Source organism: Lepisosteus platostomus, chromosome 2 (genome assembly GCF_059453375.1).
Source record: "Lepisosteus platostomus isolate fLepPlt1 chromosome 2, fLepPlt1.hap1, whole genome shotgun sequence".
NCBI classification, from domain to species: domain Eukaryota; kingdom Metazoa; phylum Chordata; class Actinopteri; order Semionotiformes; family Lepisosteidae; genus Lepisosteus; species Lepisosteus platostomus.
In genome coordinates this window covers 34,739,623-34,759,890 of record NC_142612.1, presented here as the reverse complement: position 1 = coordinate 34,759,890, position 20,268 = coordinate 34,739,623, and the positions used below count along the sequence as shown (strand labels likewise).

Below are 20,268 nucleotides of genomic sequence, written 5' to 3'. Positions count from 1 at the left end.
GTGAGCACCGCGGCCACGGCCTGGGAGGGGCCGCTGGGGGTGATCCTGCCAGACCTGGCGCAGCGTCAGGCAGCTGATCCTGACGTGGGGCCAGTGCTCCGCTGGAGGGCAGCAGGAGTGCGGCCTACGCGAGAGGAGCTCGCCCCGCACCCAAAGTCCGTCAAGGCCCTCTATGCCCTGTGGGAGGCCTTGGAGGTAAAGGCCGGGGTGCTGCGCCGGGGGTGGCGGGTACCCTCCAGTGGCGAGGTACGGTGGCAGCTGGTGGTGCCTCGATCGCTCCGCGGGGCAGTGCTCTGAGCAGTGCACGGCCAGCCGGGCGTGGGGCACTTCGGCGGTAAAAAAACCCTGCAGCGTCTCCGAGGCCATTTTTATTGGGGTCTTTGCCACCGGGACGTGGAGCGGTACTGCCGAACGTGTGCGGTGTGCATGGCGCAGAAGGGTCCCCCCGAGCGCTCCCGGGCCCCCCTCCAACAACACCAGGTGGGGGCTCCTATGGAGCGGGTGGGGGTGGACGTTTTGGGCCCGTTTCCGCGCACCGAGGCCGGGAACCGCTACGTCTTGGTGGTCATGGATTATTTTACGAAGTGGCCGGAGGCCTACGCCCGCCCGGACCAGAGTGCCCCCACGGTGGCCGATGCACTGCTGGAGGGGATGTTTGCCAGGCTGGGGGTGCCGGAGGAGTTACACAGTGACCAGGGGCGTAAGTTCGAGTCCCAGGTCTTCGCCAGAGTGTGCCAGCGCCTGGGTATCACTAAGATGCGGACCACACCGCTGCATCTCCAGAGCGACGGGTTGGTGGAGCGGTTTAATCGGACGCTCGCCACCCAGCTGGCCACCCTGGTGTCCCGGCACCAACGGGACTGGGACCGCCACCTCCCCCTTGCGCTCTGGGCGTACAGGACCACGGTCCAGGAATCCACCGGGTGCATCCCGGCCTCGCTCATGCTGGGCCGGGAAATGCGAACACCGGTGGACCTGGTCTTCGGCCCGCCGCCCGGAGACGGGTCGGCACCGCCAGCTGGACCGGACTACGAGTGGGACCTGCGGCAGCGGATGCAGCGGGTGCACAGCTTTGCACGGACACACCTGACACAGGCGGGGGTCCAGCAGAAGCGGTACCAGACCTGCGCTGCAGGGGGCCTACCTTCCAGCCCGGGGACTCGGTTTGGGTGTACAACCCGCGCCGACGCAAAGGCCTCAGTCCTAAGCTGGCGCCGTCGTGGGAGGGGCCCGCTGAGGTACTCGGGGTGGTGGGCAAGGTCTGCTACCGTGTCCGGTTGCGAACACGTGGAAGAGTGGTGGTCCTGCACCGAGACCGCCTGGCCCCCTACCGGGCCCGGGAGGAGGAGCCGTGTGGGGAGGCTCTAGAGGAGCAGCCGGGGCTGGAGCCGGCTGATAGTGGGGCGTCCGTGGGTCGCCAGCCGTCACCGCGGCGCAGCGGCCGCTCACGCAGGGTTCCGCAGCAGTTGGCCGAATACGAGTACAGCCTGAGGGGGGTGTTCGACGTCGGCAAGACGCCAGACGCCTCAGGTGGGGGCAGTGTAATGCCCTCGCCTGGTGGTGAGGAGGAAGCGCCCCTAGGCGCTCGTAGTACCGCTGGGCATGCTGGGAGTGGTAGCCGGGGAGAGTCTGAGGGTCAGCACGATGACCAGCGGCTGACCCTACCTGTGTAAATAATGTCCTAGTAATTCTAGTGCCCTGTGTAGTCCTGTAGAAGTATAGTGTGTTGTTAGGTAATTACCACCCTAAATATGTGTACATGTTCCGTCAGTCTCCTCATGTGTGTGTAGATCCTGTGTTTGGTTTTGTGTGGTTGTAAACGAATAAAGCCAATGCTTGTTTGTTAATCGCTTCTCCACTCGTCTTTGTTCTGAAAAGAACCTGCAAGCGCTACACTACTTAATAATGTGCAGACATTCTAGGTTGATTAGACATAATATAATATAAGACAAATAATTATCATTAGTTTATATAGCTCCTTTAAATTTAACTTCTTAAAGTGCCTTACATTTAGAGAAAAAAGTTAACAAGGTGAAAAGTTTAAAAAATAGTGCAATTAAAAACAAGGATTAGAGTGCAGAAGAAGTTGAAAGGGGCAGGCACAGAATTTCAGAGCTCTAGGGCGTAACAGGAGAAGGCCCAGTCAACCATAGTTTGAAGACAAGCTTGGGGGATGAACAGGAGACCAGCATCAGATGAATTAAGGTTGCGAGGTTGGGATTAGGTAGATAGTAAGTCACATAGGTACTGAAGTTCCAAGCCATGTCAAGTCAACATGAAACCTGATAGGAAATGAGTGCAAGGCCTCAGGACAGGAGTAATGTGAGCTGGTCAGGATTCTGTCAGAAATGCAATTAGAGAGTGCATTAACTGTCATGTCAGGATCAGTATGGATGTAGATGTAGCTGAGTATCATCAGTTTAGAAATGATCATTCAGAGCAGATCTTACTGAACATCAGTAAGACTAAGGAGATGATTGTGGACTATAGGAAACACCAGGGAGGAGATCACACACCTACCTACATAAATGGGACTGCAGTGGAGAGGGTCAGCAGTTTTAAGTTCCTGGGAGTTAACATCTCAGAGGACTTAATCTGGGCCCATCACACAAACACCGTGGTCAAAACAGCATGGCAGCGCCTATTCTTTCTCCATAGGCTAAAGACATTTAGCATGCCATCACATATCCAAGCCAACTTCTACAGGTGCACTATTGAGAGCATCCCGACTGGTTGCATGACTGCCTGGTATGGGAACTGCTCCGCCAGGGATCGCAAAGTACTGCAGAGGGTGGTGAAGTCAGCACAGCTCATTACCGGCTGTAAGCTACCAAACATCCAGGATATCTACTCAGCTCGATATCTTAAGAAGGTCAGGTCCATTCTCAAGGACTCCAGTCATCCCAGTCACAAACTGTTTTCCCTCCTACCGTCTGGTAAACGATACCGAAGCATTCGGTCCAAATCCAACAGATTACGGAACAGCTTCTATCTCCAGACAATAAGACTGCTAAAAGCCAACCTGCAGCTCCTTTAGCAAATCACCTGCAATGGCTACATGGACATACAGTTTTCATTGTATTCAGCATACTGCCTTACTTGTATATATTGCATACACCATGGACACATAGCAGCTCTATTCATGTTGAGTTTTATTCAATTTCTATTACATCTATTATTACGTAACCTTATTTTCGTAACATTAATTTTGTGATTTTTGTGATTCTTGTGATTTTTGTGAGCTCGCAGAAAAGACATTTCGTTGCCAGCAACTACTGCTGCACGCTGTATTGTTGTGCATTTGATGAATAAACTTTGATTTTGATCTTAACAGCTAACTAAGTGGGAACATGTAAATCCTGAATAATAGGGTGCCCAGTATCAAGCCCTAAGGAACACCAGACTTAACAACTCAACTTAAGAGCTGAAACCCCCAAAAGAGATAAAGTGTCAATGAACAGTAAGGTAAAAGTTGAACCATTAAAGAGCAATGTTAGAAATTCAAAACACAGTCTCAGAATGAGAAAGTAAGATATATTGGTTAACAGTGTCAAAAACAGCACTAAGGTCAAGGAGAATAAGGATAGAAATCAGAGAACCTGAATCGGAAGTCAAAAGAAGATCATTAGTGACTTTTGTGGAAAGTTTCTTGAATTAGACGTTATTTTACAATGAGATGGTTATAATGTAGGTTGGATATGAGGCAAACATTGTTTAGGTCCACCAGAGTCATATTTGGTTATTTTGGCACAGTGTTTTAGAGGCCGTTAATACTACTGTAGTGCTCAAGGACTTATTAAGGACATTATGCAGAGGACAACAGCTAAGATGGCAGGAAAAAGTACTGAAATAAAGCAGTAGGAATGGAATCTAATGAATAAGTAGATAAGCCATAAAAGGATACTAAAAGGATGCAACAATATGCTTAAACAGTTACTCACAATATAGGCATTTTCAGTCCCACATTGGACCAGTCAGGTAAATTTAAAATTCTGTAGCATGTGTACCCAAACCATTACTGCCCTCTAGTTGCAACAAGCAGTATTGGAACACTCACTATTTTTAATAAAAGCTTTGGTGATGTCTTTATCAGAGGATAAAACACAGGAGAACCTCAGTTTCTACAGTAACAATGAAACACAGAACCATGTGGCCCACTTCAGCCTAATTGCTATCATGTCAGAATAACTGTTCAGGATACAGGAGAGGGAAGATCCCTGACAGATTAGGGTGGAAAAACTGTCAGAATTCAAGGATGGATAAAAGGGCTGTAGGAAACTCATGTTTTAAATATGTAGAATGCATATGCATACATAATTACAATAATATCGCATTTCTAATCTATTACTTATAATATCATGCATAATTAGCATATAATATTGAACTGTTAATATTTGGGAGGGTTGGCAACATCAAGTTCAATCAGACTCAGCTTTCAGTAATTCGTAATCATTACTGATGCCATTACATCACTAAAAACATTATAAACACTGCACGATATCCTCTTCATATGTCATATGACATATGTCTTTTTTTATACCACCTCCACCCCATCTCCACTTTTCCAGCCACCCTTTGGTCACTCTTCTATGTGCAAAGGGGTTCTAGCCCTACCTCCTATGGGCCAAGAGATTAGCTTTCAGCCAAGTGGGTTATACTAAATTGTATTTTTACTAAAAAACTCAATATACTTAAATATTTAAAATATTAGGATATTGTTATTTCTAGTGAACTGTTAATTTGCTGTAGTACAATACAGTAGCTAAAGACACAATATTTCCTGTTATTCGTTATTTTCAAATACAGCGCAAAACATTTCCATCAAAATGTTTCCAAAATAGACAGCACTTTAGGGCTACTGTCTCACAGCTCTTGGGTCCTGGTTTTGATTCTGGGATGTGGTGCCTTTTGTATGGAGTTCCATGTGTTCATGTGGGTCTTCTAAGAGGGCCACAGTTTCCACCCACCTTCCAAAAACCTGATATCTGCGTAAACTGGTGTCTCTAAATTGTCACTTTGCACCTGAATGTTTCCTGTGACAGACTGTCATCCTGTACAGGGTTTAGTCCCGTGTGCTCTGTGTCTGGGTGGCTTGCTGTGCCCTTCTCTTAGATGAAGTAGCTATAGGTAATAGATGTATACATATATGTGTTTTATCTTTATAATATAATTAATTAATATAAGTTTAATATGGAGAACAGTATTTTCAGATCTCATGAATCAGTAGCCATGCTCTGTGCTTCAATGTTCAGTAACTAGTTGGCCTGCACCTTAATTCTGTATTACCCCATAATCCTAAGCAATGCTGCAGTAGGTGCTTGGTCATCCAATCTTGCCAGATGCTAGCTATTCAATACCCTTGATCAGGTTCTCGGCTGCTTCCAGGTATTTCATTATTGCGCACACTCCTGTTATTCAGGCAAGACGTCAGTCCAAGAGAAAATTGATGAGCTCCCACACTGCTTCTCATTCTGCACTGCTCTTCCACTACAATGAAACTGAAATGACTGTCGTTTCTCTGAAATATGGCTTCACAAGAGGTAAGTCTCCTGTAGGTCAGACATTAACCTTTTGGCTTCACTTGGAGAAACTGAGTTGAGAGGACTAAACTGGAAAAAGCTTCCATTAGCTAAAATGTGATAAAACAAAGAGCAGCCAGGTAAAAGGTTAATTTTAGAAAAAGTGATTATGGGACATTATCAGTTTTATTGAATCATACTTTTCTGGTCGTGGAAAAACTCACCTTAAAAAGCTGAAAATTACCTGGAGTAAACAGCAAGATAATATATTGTCTGATTGGGTGTTTTCATACACTTTAACAAGTTTATAATTTATAGAGAGCATAAATAGATTTTACAGGCAAGATACTGTCAAATAAAGCCCACAAAGAAGCTACATCTGGTGTTTAAAATGTGTGATGTGTTTTAGTAATACACACTTAAGGAAACACCTAATAATAATAAACTAACCTGCTGCCAATTACCTGCAGATAATAGATATCCTGGAAGTATACTCTCAATTCCTTGAGTCTGCTGTCATGTTCTGCTTTCCATAATACAGAGCACTAATAGTTTATGTCTGTAGTTTGTGATAGTAGTATGCACTGTGAACATCCTGTAAGTGCTTAGATAAAGAAGGATTTTTATCTTTAAGTGTCACTCAGTAACTTTTACTGCAAATTTATTAGATATAATTTACTAGATATAAGTAAATATAATAGGATTACATTTTTCTTCATTTCTCCGTTCAACATCAGATCTTTCCTGCTGAGCCTCCTGTACATTGTACATTTTTGTTGACTATTGCTTAGTGTTAAACCTGCTATATTAAATATGTTAAATTGTTTGGCTTGTGTTAAAATACAGTCTCTGACTATTCTTATTGCAATTTAAATTATTTTCCTACTTGTAATAATTTAGACTGCTGTAATTGATCAACCTCTTTTCATATTTATATTCATTATAGTTTTATAGTTTTAAGTTTTTTTCCATAGATTAATCTCTAAGGTAAAATTGAGGAGGTCCACCTCTATTTCTTTCATTTCTAGTAACCTATTAAATATACTGTAGAAACCCCTTCAACCATCAACAACATAGCCATTTCCCACACTGCTTTTCTTAAATGAGTGCTTCCTAGTTTCCTTTTGGACTCCAGCTCACTGTGAGCTTGTATTAGTTTAAATGCTGATGAAAATGTTTGGGACATCATTCCACTACTGTGATTGAAGTAATTTGCATTTAGTTGAGAGTTCATGTGACAAGTTTCAATACCTGTATAAAATTCTAACACAATCTCCTGTATTCAAGAGTAATAAAGTTAGATCCTTTACACTGTGTATGAAATTCCTTTGAGACCAGGATAACCTACTCTTTATTGTGTTCTTTCGAGGGTTGTCTTGTTTGTAAATGGGTGACAAAAAAAGAGTTTGCAATGAGATATTACCTGTGGATTTGTTACAATACAATACTTTTCATTATATGCCTATTTATTACATTCCAGCTTAACTAGACTGCAAACAAACACATTAAATATTTTCTAATTTCATATTGCTGCATAAACAGTAGACATCAAGGGAATAATACATCTGACATTTAATTACATAAATATACAATTACATAATAAATCTGAAATTTCAAATGTAAGGGTTTTACTATTTAGTTTTTAAGTTTGTTTTCACCTATTTGAAATGAATTTTCATTGTCCAGATTTACATATTATGTTAGTTATTCAGGTGGGTAGCTGCGTCAGCATGCGTAGGCTGCAAAGGAACAAGTAATAGGTTTATTCCATACTGAAAAAAAGAAGAAAGAGAACACAACGTTTTGGCCGTGGAGCCTTCTTCAGGTGTGAGAGAGACAGGGCAGTAGGCAAAGGTAAAGTGACTTTAAAGTGACTTTACCTTTGCCTACTGCCCTGTCTCTCTCACACCTGAAGAAGGTTCCACGGCCGAAACGTTGTGTTCTCTTTCTTCTTTTTTTCAGCATGGAATAAACCTATTACTTGTTCCTTATGTTAGTTATGGACTGCAAAAGGACAGTAACTGTGAGGGAAAATGTGTTTAATCTAGCACTGTAACATGTTTATGTGTGCTTTTTAGATGCTGCTGACTGAATGGAAAGAAATATTTTTTAAGTGTAAAAATAAAAGGAACTATCATTGATTTCCTTTAACAGGACTCACATGTGAAGTTAGATACAACAAAAATTGAGATTGTGTCTGTCATAGAGGAAGATTTACCTGCCATCGAAACCCCCCCCACACTTGCTGGGTGCCTTGGGGTACCAACTATAAAAATCCAGCCCACCGAAAACGGTATGACTAAAGATAAACAGTAAGACATTTTTTTGCATGTTATGGATAGGATTATTTTTGTTGATCACATCCATCATATCATACTCAAGGTTACAAATAAGATGAAGCCATTCAGTCCATATTGTTGTGTATTGTTGCTCAGGAGTTCTATCAGTTTTATTAAATTTCTTTTAAACAATTCCCATAGAGTTGGCTTCAACAACATAGCTGGTGAAGCTGATTCCAGACCCTGCAAATTACCTCTGTACAGTCTCCTGGTTTCTCTAACCATCCTAAAGTTAACTTCCACTTATGTTTCTTAAATCTCCACTATTTTTGCTGATCTTGACGAAGTCCTCACATCTGAATTTATTTCGATTTTCAGTAGCCAATACTCGACACACACAGCCTTCTTCTGAGTTCAAGGTTCTTTTCCGACAGTCTGTTTAATTCTTCACACCAGGACTTAGTCTGGTTGCTCTGGTATATAACATATTAAAATAATGGGAGAACAAATTGCTACCATGTCATTCAGTGGAAAAAACATTCAGGGACTTCTAGGCCTTAGATACAAATGCATTCTTGTTTTTTTAAATAATGAAAAAAATATTTGTTTTATAACTCCTGTTGTAGAATGTAATATTGCTACAGATGTTTTTTTGTGAAAAGCTAGTAAGAACTAACAAAAGACATTTATCATTCTTCATCTGCCATTTCTAATTCAATTAGGATATATCAAAGAGAAGCCATTAAAGGACTACTTTCTTACATACAAGAAAGAGCTTCTTGTTGCTGGTTGCCTGCTTTTTGCTTTGATCCTGGCCATAGCTATTGGAGTGGGAGGTGGGTGCAATTAATTTTTAACTAGTTAACTGTGGCAAGAATTGTTTTCTTCTATTACTATTTAATGAGCCATATCCAGTTATGGGACTGAGATGCATGTAGTTCGCTTAAATTTCACATTACACGGAGACTAAAAACACAATGTCTCACAGTGGACTTATTCAGTTCATGAGACTCTTGTATGCAGCCCAGAATGAGCTGGATTCCTGAAATATGACTGTTGTTCAAGTCTAAAGACAGTACATGTGCAATCAACAGTGCATTGGCCTGAGGGTCAATCTATAACAATGCATGCTCCAATTAAAAAAGTAATCTGAGCGCTATTTCCCAGGTGTAACTGATTCAAGCCTGGCCGCATTATTAACTGCTTGTAATCAAAATTCCTCAAGCAGTACACAATGTTGTCTGCTTTGATATATCCTATCAAGAGGATAGATCAGCCATGTTTCACCGCCACTTGATGTATAACCATGGCTGGGACATGCCAGCTCTAGCAAGCTCACAGTCATTCCCTCATGAAAACACAGGGAGAACATGCAAATTCTGCATAGAAGGTACCCTAGCCCAGAATTAAATCCAAGGCCCTAGACCTCAAAGCAGCAGTGATGACCACCATTCATAGTGGCATTGGTAACTCAGGGCATATCTGTTACTTCCTCTCTCTCATAACCAGTTGTGGGAATAGCAGCCTATTTTAGTTCATTTGCTCCTGTCATTCTCACACTTCTTCTTGGGAAGCACTGCTGAAGTCAGACTATTTTTTACTTATTCAATTTTCCACCATTTTGTATGGGATTGTAGAGAATACTGGTTTCTCAGGTTACCATCAGGTCCTATGTCATATGATTCCATCTCAAATCTCAGGCTTTCAGCCAGGAATATAGTGAAATTCATTGACGATTATTTTCCAGATCCTTACTGCTCTTTAATGTGATACACGCCTTTCATCATTATTAAACGCCTTTTCAACATTAGCCCAAATGAACCATTTGCTCTCACTGTACAGTTACTTACAGTTGCGTGGGAAAGTTTCGCTGTGGCACCTCATCCAAGTGCATCAGGAATTCAGCCCAGTGTGATGGGGTGACAGACTGTGACCATGGAGAGGATGAATTCAAATGTGGTGAGAAGCTCACATGCCATAACCAGTCTCTAGAGCTGGATCTGGAGGAACGTTTTTCCAACAGAGTGCTATGCTGGAATGTTTCTGTATATATATATTTTGATATGCCATTTTTCTGTGCAATGGTTTGATTTTTTCTTTTGTATTCAAAATTCTCCTTTTTGTCTGACAGAATGTTTTCTGGTTTTCATTTTCTTGTTTTACTATATTTCTGAGTAAAACCTTGAGTAGTGCAATCAGAATGTGAACTGCAAATGACACACCCCCTAGATCATAACTACTTTAAGAAATGTAATTCTATATGACCTGTAAACTGCACTAGCCTGTTATCGTGAGTTTTTAGCAAAATGTATACAGAAATGTATACTTTTTATAGTACTGTAGCCTGTAGAAGCTAGCATCTGTTCAGAGTCCTGGGGAGACTGAGGACCAGAAATTGGACTTCTCTTCTATACTGTACATCCATCTAATGTTGAGCTGGGGAGGGGGTGTATCTTTTAAAAGTAGTTACATTCTTCCTAGTCCCAGCTCTCCTGTCTCTTCTTTAAAAGGGAAATGTCTCTGGTGTCACTTACTGTATGTGAATGTCTCACCTCCACAGTCAGGCTCAGTGGAAAGAACTCTGTGCTCCAGATCTACTCTGGGGGCTCCTGGAAAACAGTTTGTTCTGAAGACTGGAGAGATGCCTTTGGGAGCACAGCCTGCAGACAGCTGGGCTACACTAAGTAAGTTATTTGTGGTGGTCAGGGTTTGTCTTGCCATCCATAGGAGATTAAGAATAATTGGTGTGCCAGGTTGTTTGTTTTTCATTGCTCTACCAGTTTAGAGTCATCAGCTACTGAGGAATTTGTTTAAATGCTTCTACTCTGTCCTAACAATATCACCGCTCAGGACAAAAAGCAACTGTGCAAACTCACTGCAAACTTACATATGCCTGGCAAGTCCCAGGGAGTGTTACTGAACATAAAGACAAGTATAATAAAAAGCTGTTACTAATACCCTCAATATACTCAGAACAAGTTCTCACTGTGCCTGGCAGTGTGCTGTGCTGTAGCTCACAGTGCCTGGCAGTGTGCTGTGCTGTAGGACACTGTGTCTGGCAGTGTGCTGTGCTATACTGTAGCTCCCTGTGGATGGCAGCGTGCTGTTCTGTAACTCAATGTGTCTGGGAGTGTGCTGTGTTGTAACTCACTGTCTCTGGCAGTGTGCTGTGTTGCAGCTCACTGCAGCCAGAAGTGTGCTGTGAGGTATTTCACTGTGGTTGGAAGTGTGCTGTGCTGTAGCTCACTGTGTCTGAGACTGTGCTGTGCTGTAGCTCACTGCACCGGGTAGTGTGCTGTGAGATATCTCACTGTATCTAACAGTGTGCTGTGTCATGGTAGTGTGCTGTGTTGTAGCTCACTGCAGCTGGCAGATTGCTGAGCTGTAGCTCACTGTGGCTTGTAGTGTGCTGTGCTGTAGCTCCCTCTGGTTGGCAGTGTGCTGTGTTGAAGCTAGCTATGGTTGTACTGTGTTGAAACCTACATTGGCTGGCTGTGTGCTGAGCCGTAGCTCACATTGTCTGGCAAAGTGCTGTGCTGTAGCTCACAGCAGTGGTTAGTGTGCTGTGCTGTATCTCACTGTGCCTGACAGTGTGATGTGCCTTAGCTCATTACAGCTGGCAGTGTGCTGTATTTTATCTCACTGTGGCTGGCAGAGTACTGTGTTGTATATCACTGAAGATGGAAGTGTGCTGTGCAGTAACTCACTGTGTTTGGTAGTGTGCTGTGCTGTGGCTCTCTGTGGCTGGCAATGTGCTGTACTGTACCTCACTGTGGTTGGCAGTGTGCTGTGCTTTAGCTCAATGTGTCTGGCAGTGTGCTGCATTGTAGCTCACCTTGACTGGCAGAGTGCTGCATCGTAGCTCACTGTGGCTGACAGTGTGCTGTGCTGTATCTCACTGTGTCTGACAGTGTGCTGTGCTGTAGCTCACATTGGCTGGTAGTGTGCTGTGATGTACCTCACTGTGTCCGACAATGTGCTGTGCTGCAGTTAATTGCAGCATGCAGTTTGTTATACTGTTGCTCACTGTGGGTGGCAGTGTGCTATTTTCTGGCTCACTGTGGCTTCTAGTGTGCTGTTCTGTAGCTCACTGTGTCTGGCAGTGTGCTGTGTTGTAGCTCACTGTGTCTGGCAATGTGCTGCGCTGTAGCTCCCTGTGTCTGGCAGTGTGCTGTGTAATACTTACTTCAGCTGGTAGTGTGCTGTGCTATAGCTCACTGTGTCTGGCAGTGTGCTGTGCTGTAGCTCCCTGTGGCTGGGAGTGTGCTGTGCTGTAGCTCACATTGGCTGGTAGTGTGCTATTCTGTAGCTCACTGTGTCTAGCAGTGTTCTGTGCTATAGCTCCCTGTGGCTGGCAGTGTGCTTTGCTGTAACTCACTGTGCCTGGCAGTGTGCTGTGCTGTAGCTCCCTGTGGCTGGCAGTGTGCTATAGCTCACTGCAGTGGGTAGTGTGCTGTGTTTTAGCTCACACTGTCTGACAGTGTGCTGTGCTATAGTTAACTGTGTCTGGCAGTTTTCTGAGCTGTAGCTTCTTGTCTCTGGCAGTGTGCTGTGCTGTTGCTCACTGCAATGGGTAGTGTGCTGTGCTGTAGCTCAGTGTGGCTAAAAGTGTGCTGTGCTGTAGCTCACTACTGCTGGCAGTGTGCTCTGTTGTAGCTTACTGTGTCTGGCAATGTGCTGTGCTATAATTCACTGTGTCTGTATGTGTGCTGTGCTCTTGGTCACTGTGGCAGGCAGTGTGTTGTGCTGTAGCTCACTGTGTCAGGCAGTGTTCTGTGCAATAGGAGGGCCTCAGCTCCCTGTGGTTGGCATTGTGCTGTGCTGGGCTTTCATTCACTGTGTCTGGCAGTGTGCTTTGTTGTAGTTTAATGTAAATGGGAGTGTGTTATGCTGTAAATTACTGTAGCTGTTAGTGTGCTGTGCTGAACCTCACTGTGTCTGTTAGTTTGCTGTGCTGTAGATCACTATGGCTGGCAGTGTGCTGTGTCGTAGCTCACTGTGTCTGGCAATGTGCTGTGCTGTAGCTCACATTGGCTGGTAGTGTGCTATGCTGTAGCTCACTGTGGCTGACAATGTGCTGTGCTTTAGCTAACTGCAGTTGGCATTTGTTATACTGTTGCTCACTGTGGGTGGTAGTGTGCTGTTTTCTAGCTCACTGTGGCTGACAATGTCCTGTGCTTTAGCTCACTGCAGTTGGCTGGTAGTGTGAGGTGCTGTAGCTCCCTGTGGCTGGCAGTGTGCTGTGCTGTAGCTCCCTGGGGTTGACAGTGTGCTGTGTTATATCTTATTTCAGCTGGTAGTGTGCTGTGCTGTACCACAGTGTCTGTTGGTTTGCTGTGCTGTAGCTCACTGTGGCTGGCAATGTGCTGTGCTTTAGCTCACTGCAGCTGGCAGTTTGTTATACTTTTGCTCTCTGTGGGTGGTAGTGTGCTGTGCTGTAGCACACTGTGGCTGGCAGTGCGCTGTGTTGTAGCTCACTGTGGCTGGCAGTGTGCTGTGTTGTAGCTCACTGTGTCTGGCAGTGTGCTGTGTTATATCTTACTTTAGCTGGTAGTGTTCTGTGCTATAGCACACTGTGTCTGGCACTATACTATGCTGTACCTCACTGTGTCTGTTAGTTTGCTGTGCTGTAGCTCACTGTGGCTGGCAATGTGCTGTGTCATAGCTCATTGCAGCTGGCAGTTTGTTATACTGTTGCTCACTGTGGGTGGTAGTGTGCTGTTCTGTAGCTCATTGTGGCTGGCAGTGTGCTGTGCTGTAGCTCACTGTTGCTGGCAGTGTATCGTGTTATAACTTACTTCAGCTGGTAGTGTGCTGTGCTGTATCGCACTGTGTCTGGCACTGTACTATACTGTAGGTCAGATTGGCTGGTAGTTTGCTGTGTTGTAGCTTACGTTGTCTGGCAGTGTGCTGTTCTGTAGCTCAAATTGGCTTAAAGTGTGCTGTGCTGTAGCTCACGTTGACTGGTAGTTCAAGTTCAAGTTTATTGTCATTATACTCATATACAAGTATATGGTATAACGAAATGCTATTTAGCTAGCTCTCAGACAATAGGTAGTACAAAAAAACAACAATACAATTAACAAAGTATAACTCTATAATAAAAGAAAGACAGAGACAACAGGCAGTGTGCAAAAAAACAACAACAGGCAATGCACAAAACAACAACAGGCAATGTGCGAAACAACAAAAAGGTAACAGGTAATGTGCAAAAACAACATCAGATGTGCAAAAACATGCATCAACAGAATGAAATAAAAGGATAAAAATTATGGGGAGTGAGCTTTTTGACATATAAGATAGAGGTAGATTTCAATGTGTGAGTTTTTGGTTTAATAGTTTGATAGTGCGGGGGTAAAAACTGTCTCTGAGTCTGGTAGTCCGGGCCCGAATGCTCCAGTACCATTTTCCATACAGTCTGTTGCTGGGATGTGTTGGGTCTTTGATGATGCTTAGAGCTTTCCTCAAGCACCGTCTGTCATAAATGTCCTGTATAGATGGGAGGGTAACCCCAGTGATGGACTGGGCAGTTTTCATCACCCGCTGTAGGGCTTTGCAGTCAGCAATACTGCAGTTGCCATGCCACATTGTGATGCAACCTGTCAGTGTGCTTTTCTGTAGTGCATCTGTAAAAATAGTGAGGATCTGGGGACATATCTTAGCCTTCTTCAACCGTCTTAGGAAGCACAGGTGCTGTTGCGCTTTCTTGATCAGACAGGTGGCATTGAGAGACCATGTGAGGTCCTCGGTGATATGGATGCCAAGGAATTTAAAGTAATTGACCCTTTTCCATGGCATGTCCGTTTTGCAGTTTCCTGAAATCAACAATCAGTTCCTTGGTTTTGCTGACGTTGAGGGTGAGGTTGTTGTCTTCACACCACGTTGTATGGAGATTGACCTCCTCCCTGTAGGCCCTCTCATCATTGTCTGTGATCAGACCTACAACTTTGGTGTCATCGGCAAACTTGATGATGGTGCTGGTGTTGTGTTACAGTTGTGGGTGTAGAGGGAGTAGAGTAATAGACTAAGCACACACCCCTGGGGGACCCCAGTGTTCAGAGTTAGTGTGCCGGAGGTGTGGTTTCCAAGCCTGACAGCCTGAGGTCTGCCTGTCAGAAAGTCCCGAATCCAGTTGCAGAGGGTGGTGTTAAGACCCAGTGCACTGAGTTTCTTGACTAGTTTCTCTGGAATGATAGTGTTAAAAGCTGAGCTGAAGTCGATGAATAGTAGTCTTGCATATGTGTTCTTTTTATCCATATGAGATAGGGCAGTGTGTATGGCAATGGAGATTGCGTCATCTGTGGATCCGTTGGGCCAGTAGGCAAATTGGTATGGGTCTAGTGTGTTTGGAATGGTGTCCTTAATGTGCTTCATGACCAGCCTCTCGAAGCATTTCATGATGACAGGTGTTAGTGCCACCGTTCGGTAGTCATTAAGAAATGTCACTGTAGTTTTCTTCGGTACTGGGATGATGGTGGTTGTCTTGAAGCAGGTGGGGACTACGGCTTGGGCCAGAGACATGTTGAAAATGTCTGTGAATACACCTGCTAGTTGATTGGCGCAAGCTCTGAGGACACGACTGGGTATGCCGTCGGGTCCTGCAGCCTTGCGTGTGTTCACTTTTTGCAGGGATCTGCTTACCTCATCTGGAGACAGTGAGAGCAGCTGGTCATCTGCGGAGGGTGCAGCTCTGTTGACTGGTTCTGTGTTGCTGGCTTCAAACCGAGCATAGAAGGTGTTGAGTTCGTTAGGCAGGGAGGCAGATGTTCTTCCTCTTGTAGTGTGTGAGGGCCTGTATGCCTTGCCACATGCGCCTTGGGTCATTAGTGGTGAAGTGTTCCTCGAATTCCTGTTTGAGTGTGTTTTTTGCATGTTTAATACCATTGTTTAGATTGATCCTGGCTGCCCTTAGTTCTGATTTATTGCCCAATTTGAATGCTGCATCCCTTGCTTTGATTAGGATGAGAACCTCACTGTTCATCCTGTTCAGTGTGCTGTGCTTTAGCTCCCTGCGGCTGAGAATGTGCTGTGCTGTAGCTAACGGTGTCTGGCACTGTGCTGTGCTGTAGCTAACAGTGTCTGGCACTGTGCTGTGCTATAGCTCACCATGCTTAGCAGTGTGCAGTGTGCTGTATCTCACATTTGCTGGTAGTGTGCTGTGCTGTAGCTTACGTTGTCTGGCAGTATGCTGTGCTGTAGCTCACTTCAGCTAGAAGTGTGCTTTGCTTTAGCTCACATTGGCTGGTAGTGTGCTGTTTTCTAGCTCACTGTGGCTTCTAGTGTGCTGTTCTGTAACTCCATGTGTTTGGCAGTGTGCTGTGCTGTAGCTCCCTGAGGCTGGCAGTGTTCTGTGCTGTAGCTCACTGTGTCTGGCAGTGTGCTGTGCTGTAGCTCACTATGGCTGGCAGTGTGCTGTGTTATATCTTACTTCAGCTGGTAGTGTGCTGTGCTGTAGCTCACTTCTGCTGGACATGTGCTGTGCCTAGCTCACTGTTGCTGGCAATGTGCTGTGCTGTAGCTCACTGTGTCTGGCAGTGTGCTGTGTTATATCTTACTTCAGCTGGTAGTGTGCTGTGCTGTAGCACACTGTGTCTGGCACTATGCTATGCTGTAGCTCACTGTGACTGGCAGTGTGCTGTGCTGTACCTCACTGTGTCTGTTAGTTTGCTGTGCTGTAGCTCACTGTGGCTGGCAATGTGCTGTGTCATAGCTCACTGTGTCTGGCATTGTGCTGTGCTTTAGCTCATTGCAGCTGGCAGGTTGTTATACTGTTGCTCACTGTGGGTTGTAGTGTGCTGTTTTCTAGCTCACTGTGGCTTCTAGTGTGCTGTTCTGTAACTCCCTGTTGCTGGCATTGTGCTGTTCTGTAACTCACTGTGTCTGGCAGTGTGCTGCACTGTAGCTCCCTGTGGCTGGCAGTGTGCTGTGTTGTAGCTCACTGCAGCTGGCAGTGTGCTGTGTTGTAGCTCACTGTTGTTGGCAGTGTGCTGTGCAGTAGCTCACTGAAGCGGGTAGTGTGCTGTGCTATAGCTCACTGTGGCTGACAGTGTGCAGTGCTGTAGCTTCCTGTGTAAATGCCTCACAATCCGTACATTCAAAAGAGGAATTTTCCTGTTTACACACCATACTCCACACTTTTAAGGTTAAAAAAGTAAAAATAAGAAAACCTAAATATCACAACTGAATATGTTTTCACCCCTCTGAATTAACACTTAGTGGAAACACCTTTGGTAGAAATTAGAGTTGTGAGTCTATTGTGTTAGGTTTCTAACCAACTTGCACATCTGCACTGTGAACACAGGTTTGGCAATACTGTATACAACCATTTTTATTTACAAGATGAGTGGTCCAACTGTAAAGTTCTGCTAGCTCTTATGTTTTATCTGTTTCATAAAATTACTTCATATTCATATACTGAGATAGAAGTAAATATTCTTTAACTCTTGTTAACTAAACATCAAATTGTTTGGAAAAATACTTTAACTCGTCACAATTATAATGTGAATAGAGACGTTTTATACTCATCAGAGGAGCAGGATACAGTCTTGTGCAGATCTGTTTTATTGAGCTTCAATAAGTATACTGCAGCAACGCATGCTGGGCCTGCCACCAGAACAGACAAACTGCAAGGGTTTCCCAGCTCTTATATACAGTACAGACTCAGAAACACTTTTAAATGTAAAAGAAGTTTGTTTGACACTTTTAGTGTTTTCCTTTTTTGTGGTGTGTCATTGTTTCCCCTTTTAACACTTGTGGCAGGGCATGTTGTTGCAGCTGTTGGTACAAGTCACCTTTGTTAGCTCAAAAAATATTTTGAGACAGCTTAAGTAAACAATCTCAACAATCACTCTAATGATGTCTACAATATGGTTCAGTAGTAATATTTTAGTGCTGGATATGTGCAGTACAGATATAGGTCCTATTTCAACAGACTTCTGTCTTTATAAGTAACTGCTTTAAAGCAATCCTGTGCCCAGATGTCTTCTTGGGTAAGGGCACAAGGTAGACAGGTAGAAGAACGCGGTTCGTCCTGGCTTTAGCTTGGTTCTGAAAATGTTTATATATTTAAAATGTCTACAAGAAGAGTCCAACTGTCTTATTTCACTGATCAGGCAACAAAAACAATGGGTTTGTGAACACAAGATTTATGCTGTTGCAAAAAGAATATCTTGGGCAAAACTCTGTACTTTACTGACTCTTGGTCAGGCATCTTAGAGAAAAGTTTAAGTCCAGACTGAAAAGACTGAGACTGCTTGCAGTTAACCGCAAGTTGGAGAGAGAGAAGGAGCCAGTGAGTTAACCAATGAAAATGAGTTAGGTTCTAGCATTTATGGTGCAACATCAGAGTTGGTGGTTGGCTAAGAAGCTATCATATATAGTACCCACCCTGCAGATCCCTCATTGGTGGATCTACCTTTGGATGATGAACAGTCCCCTTTGACCTGTGGTTAATGGAGCTAATCTGTTCTATATATTATTAGATTGTTCAGCATTGAATATATCAATGACCCCTTATCAGAGGGGCCTCTTACCATGTCCTTCTGCATTTACAGAGAGGCACCAAGCTTCTTTCTAAAGGCAACACAAAGATTATTAAGAATTTTTAATAATACTTAATTCTAAGTGAAACCTTGCCACTAAAACTTAAAGATTTTGTTGCTATTTTACAGTAATGGCTTCCTTCCTGCCACTCTGCCATGTAGGCAGAATGGCAGGAAGTGCTTGAGATATTGTCACAAGCATACTTTGACTGGTGTAATATACTGTATCTTGCAGCTTTTATGGTAGGAATAATATCTTCTTTGAAAACATGGAGGTGATGTAAGTTATTGAGCAATTTATAAAGTGATTTTGCTGAATGACATTAGTAATAACCAACCAGGGTCATACAGGTTTGCAGGATTTCATATGTGTATTCTTGTTGCAAATACATTCATATTGCAACTCTACAGAAGTTGTGCATTTGGATTCCTTAGAATGTAGCCAAATGCATGGTTGCAGTTGAAGTTCACGTCCAGAGTACGATGCAAAATTCATGGCAGATGGTCAGATTACCTCAGATATGCCATGTACATTAAAAATGGTTTTTTTTATTTCACAGATATGTAAATTCCAGTTCTCTCCCTTTATCATCTATTGAACAGGATTTCCAGAAGGACCTAGTCTCCATTAACTTAAATCTTCCTGTGGGACACACGTTTAAGATTCACAATGCAACCCATGTGAGGTAAACATGGTAAAAGAAATATGATATAAAATGTAGGGACGAGCCTTTTACTTTTGTGAAAAGGAGTGTTTTCTGTTTTCAGTTCTCATACATTCCGTCTTAGTTTTCAGATTTCACAAAATTAAAAAACAATTGGGAACAAAATAGGAAACATTTATTTTCATAATTTTTTCTGTGGATCTCTGGAAAAAAACTGATGTACTATGTTGATAAAGCAAATTCCCCAGTAGCCTGCAAAAATCTACTGCATGTGATCCTTAAATAAAAAGACACTAGCAACCAAAAGATCACTGTTTTGGTACTGGGTTGAATGTCCAGTGCTTTGTTTGAATGTGCATGTTGTCTTAATTCAGTGCCAGAAGATTGATGTTGGGCTCAAATAACATACAGTACAAAACAAAAAAATATTAAATTATTAAAATAATTAAAAGTGACAACAGAATTTTTTGGAATGTAGAAAAAAGTGTGGAATTTAATTTTGGGAAATTATGCTCAAGCTTTACAATGGTTTTAATTACCATAACAAGGAAAGGGTATTATAGAGAATATTCTCAGTTTAAGAATGCTAAAAATATTCAGTCTAGAACAAAGGAGGTTGAGAGCAGATTTGATCCAAATACACAAAGTCACTAAATTATCAAATTAACTTAGTCATTAAATTACCAAACTGGAAAGATAAAAAAATGGATAATTGTAATGCAGTCTTTATGTTCTAAAAGTATTGGGCAATTCTACCATAAGAGGTTCTTTTTATGCTCCAATTATTTTCTCTTTTCTCTTGATTGCTGACCTCCATATGATCACCTGCTCTATGCATATAATTTAACTCGGGTATGCATCTCTGTTCCAGGAATGTCATAGTGTCTGGCTTTCATTCCAATTAAAGACTGAATAACTCAATTGCTTCAATCAGTTTCTTCTAAATCTCTGCTCACTGTCTATTTAAGGCAGACTATAAAATCTGCAGGACCAGGGTACCTGACTTAAAATGGAAAACTACAGAGAAAGTTAATTTAAGGTGCTTATACTACTGGCCACAGGAGGTTAAAATCCAGGGATTTATTTTGCCATGTGTCATATTTTTACTGTTGTCTTGTTCTCATCTTAATTCGTACTTCATTGCCTCCTAGACACTCACTATGATTTCTGTATACCTTAGCAGGACTCAATGCATATCAGGCAAAGTGACCTCCCTGAAATGCTTGGGTGAGTATTTTTCTCAGAGACAAATTCATGTATGAAA

The 20,268-nt window shown here is 43.2% G+C and overlaps 1 protein-coding gene across 1 annotated transcript in view; it reads left to right on the top strand.

The window, feature by feature from the left end:
• Positions 1-5,525: 5,525 nt before the first annotated feature.
• Positions 5,526-20,268, top strand: part of tmprss3a (transmembrane serine protease 3a) — a 29,080-nt gene continuing 14,337 nt past the window's right edge. Inside the window, exons 1-7 of the mRNA XM_088644297.1 lie at positions 5,526-5,540; positions 7,674-7,812; positions 8,521-8,634; positions 9,641-9,757; positions 10,359-10,482; positions 18,900-19,025; positions 20,185-20,231. Coding sequence (XP_088500423.1) covers positions 5,526-5,540; positions 7,674-7,812; positions 8,521-8,634; positions 9,641-9,757; positions 10,359-10,482; positions 18,900-19,025; positions 20,185-20,231 — 682 coding nt within the window. The remainder of the gene's footprint in view (positions 5,541-7,673; positions 7,813-8,520; positions 8,635-9,640; positions 9,758-10,358; positions 10,483-18,899; positions 19,026-20,184; positions 20,232-20,268) is intronic.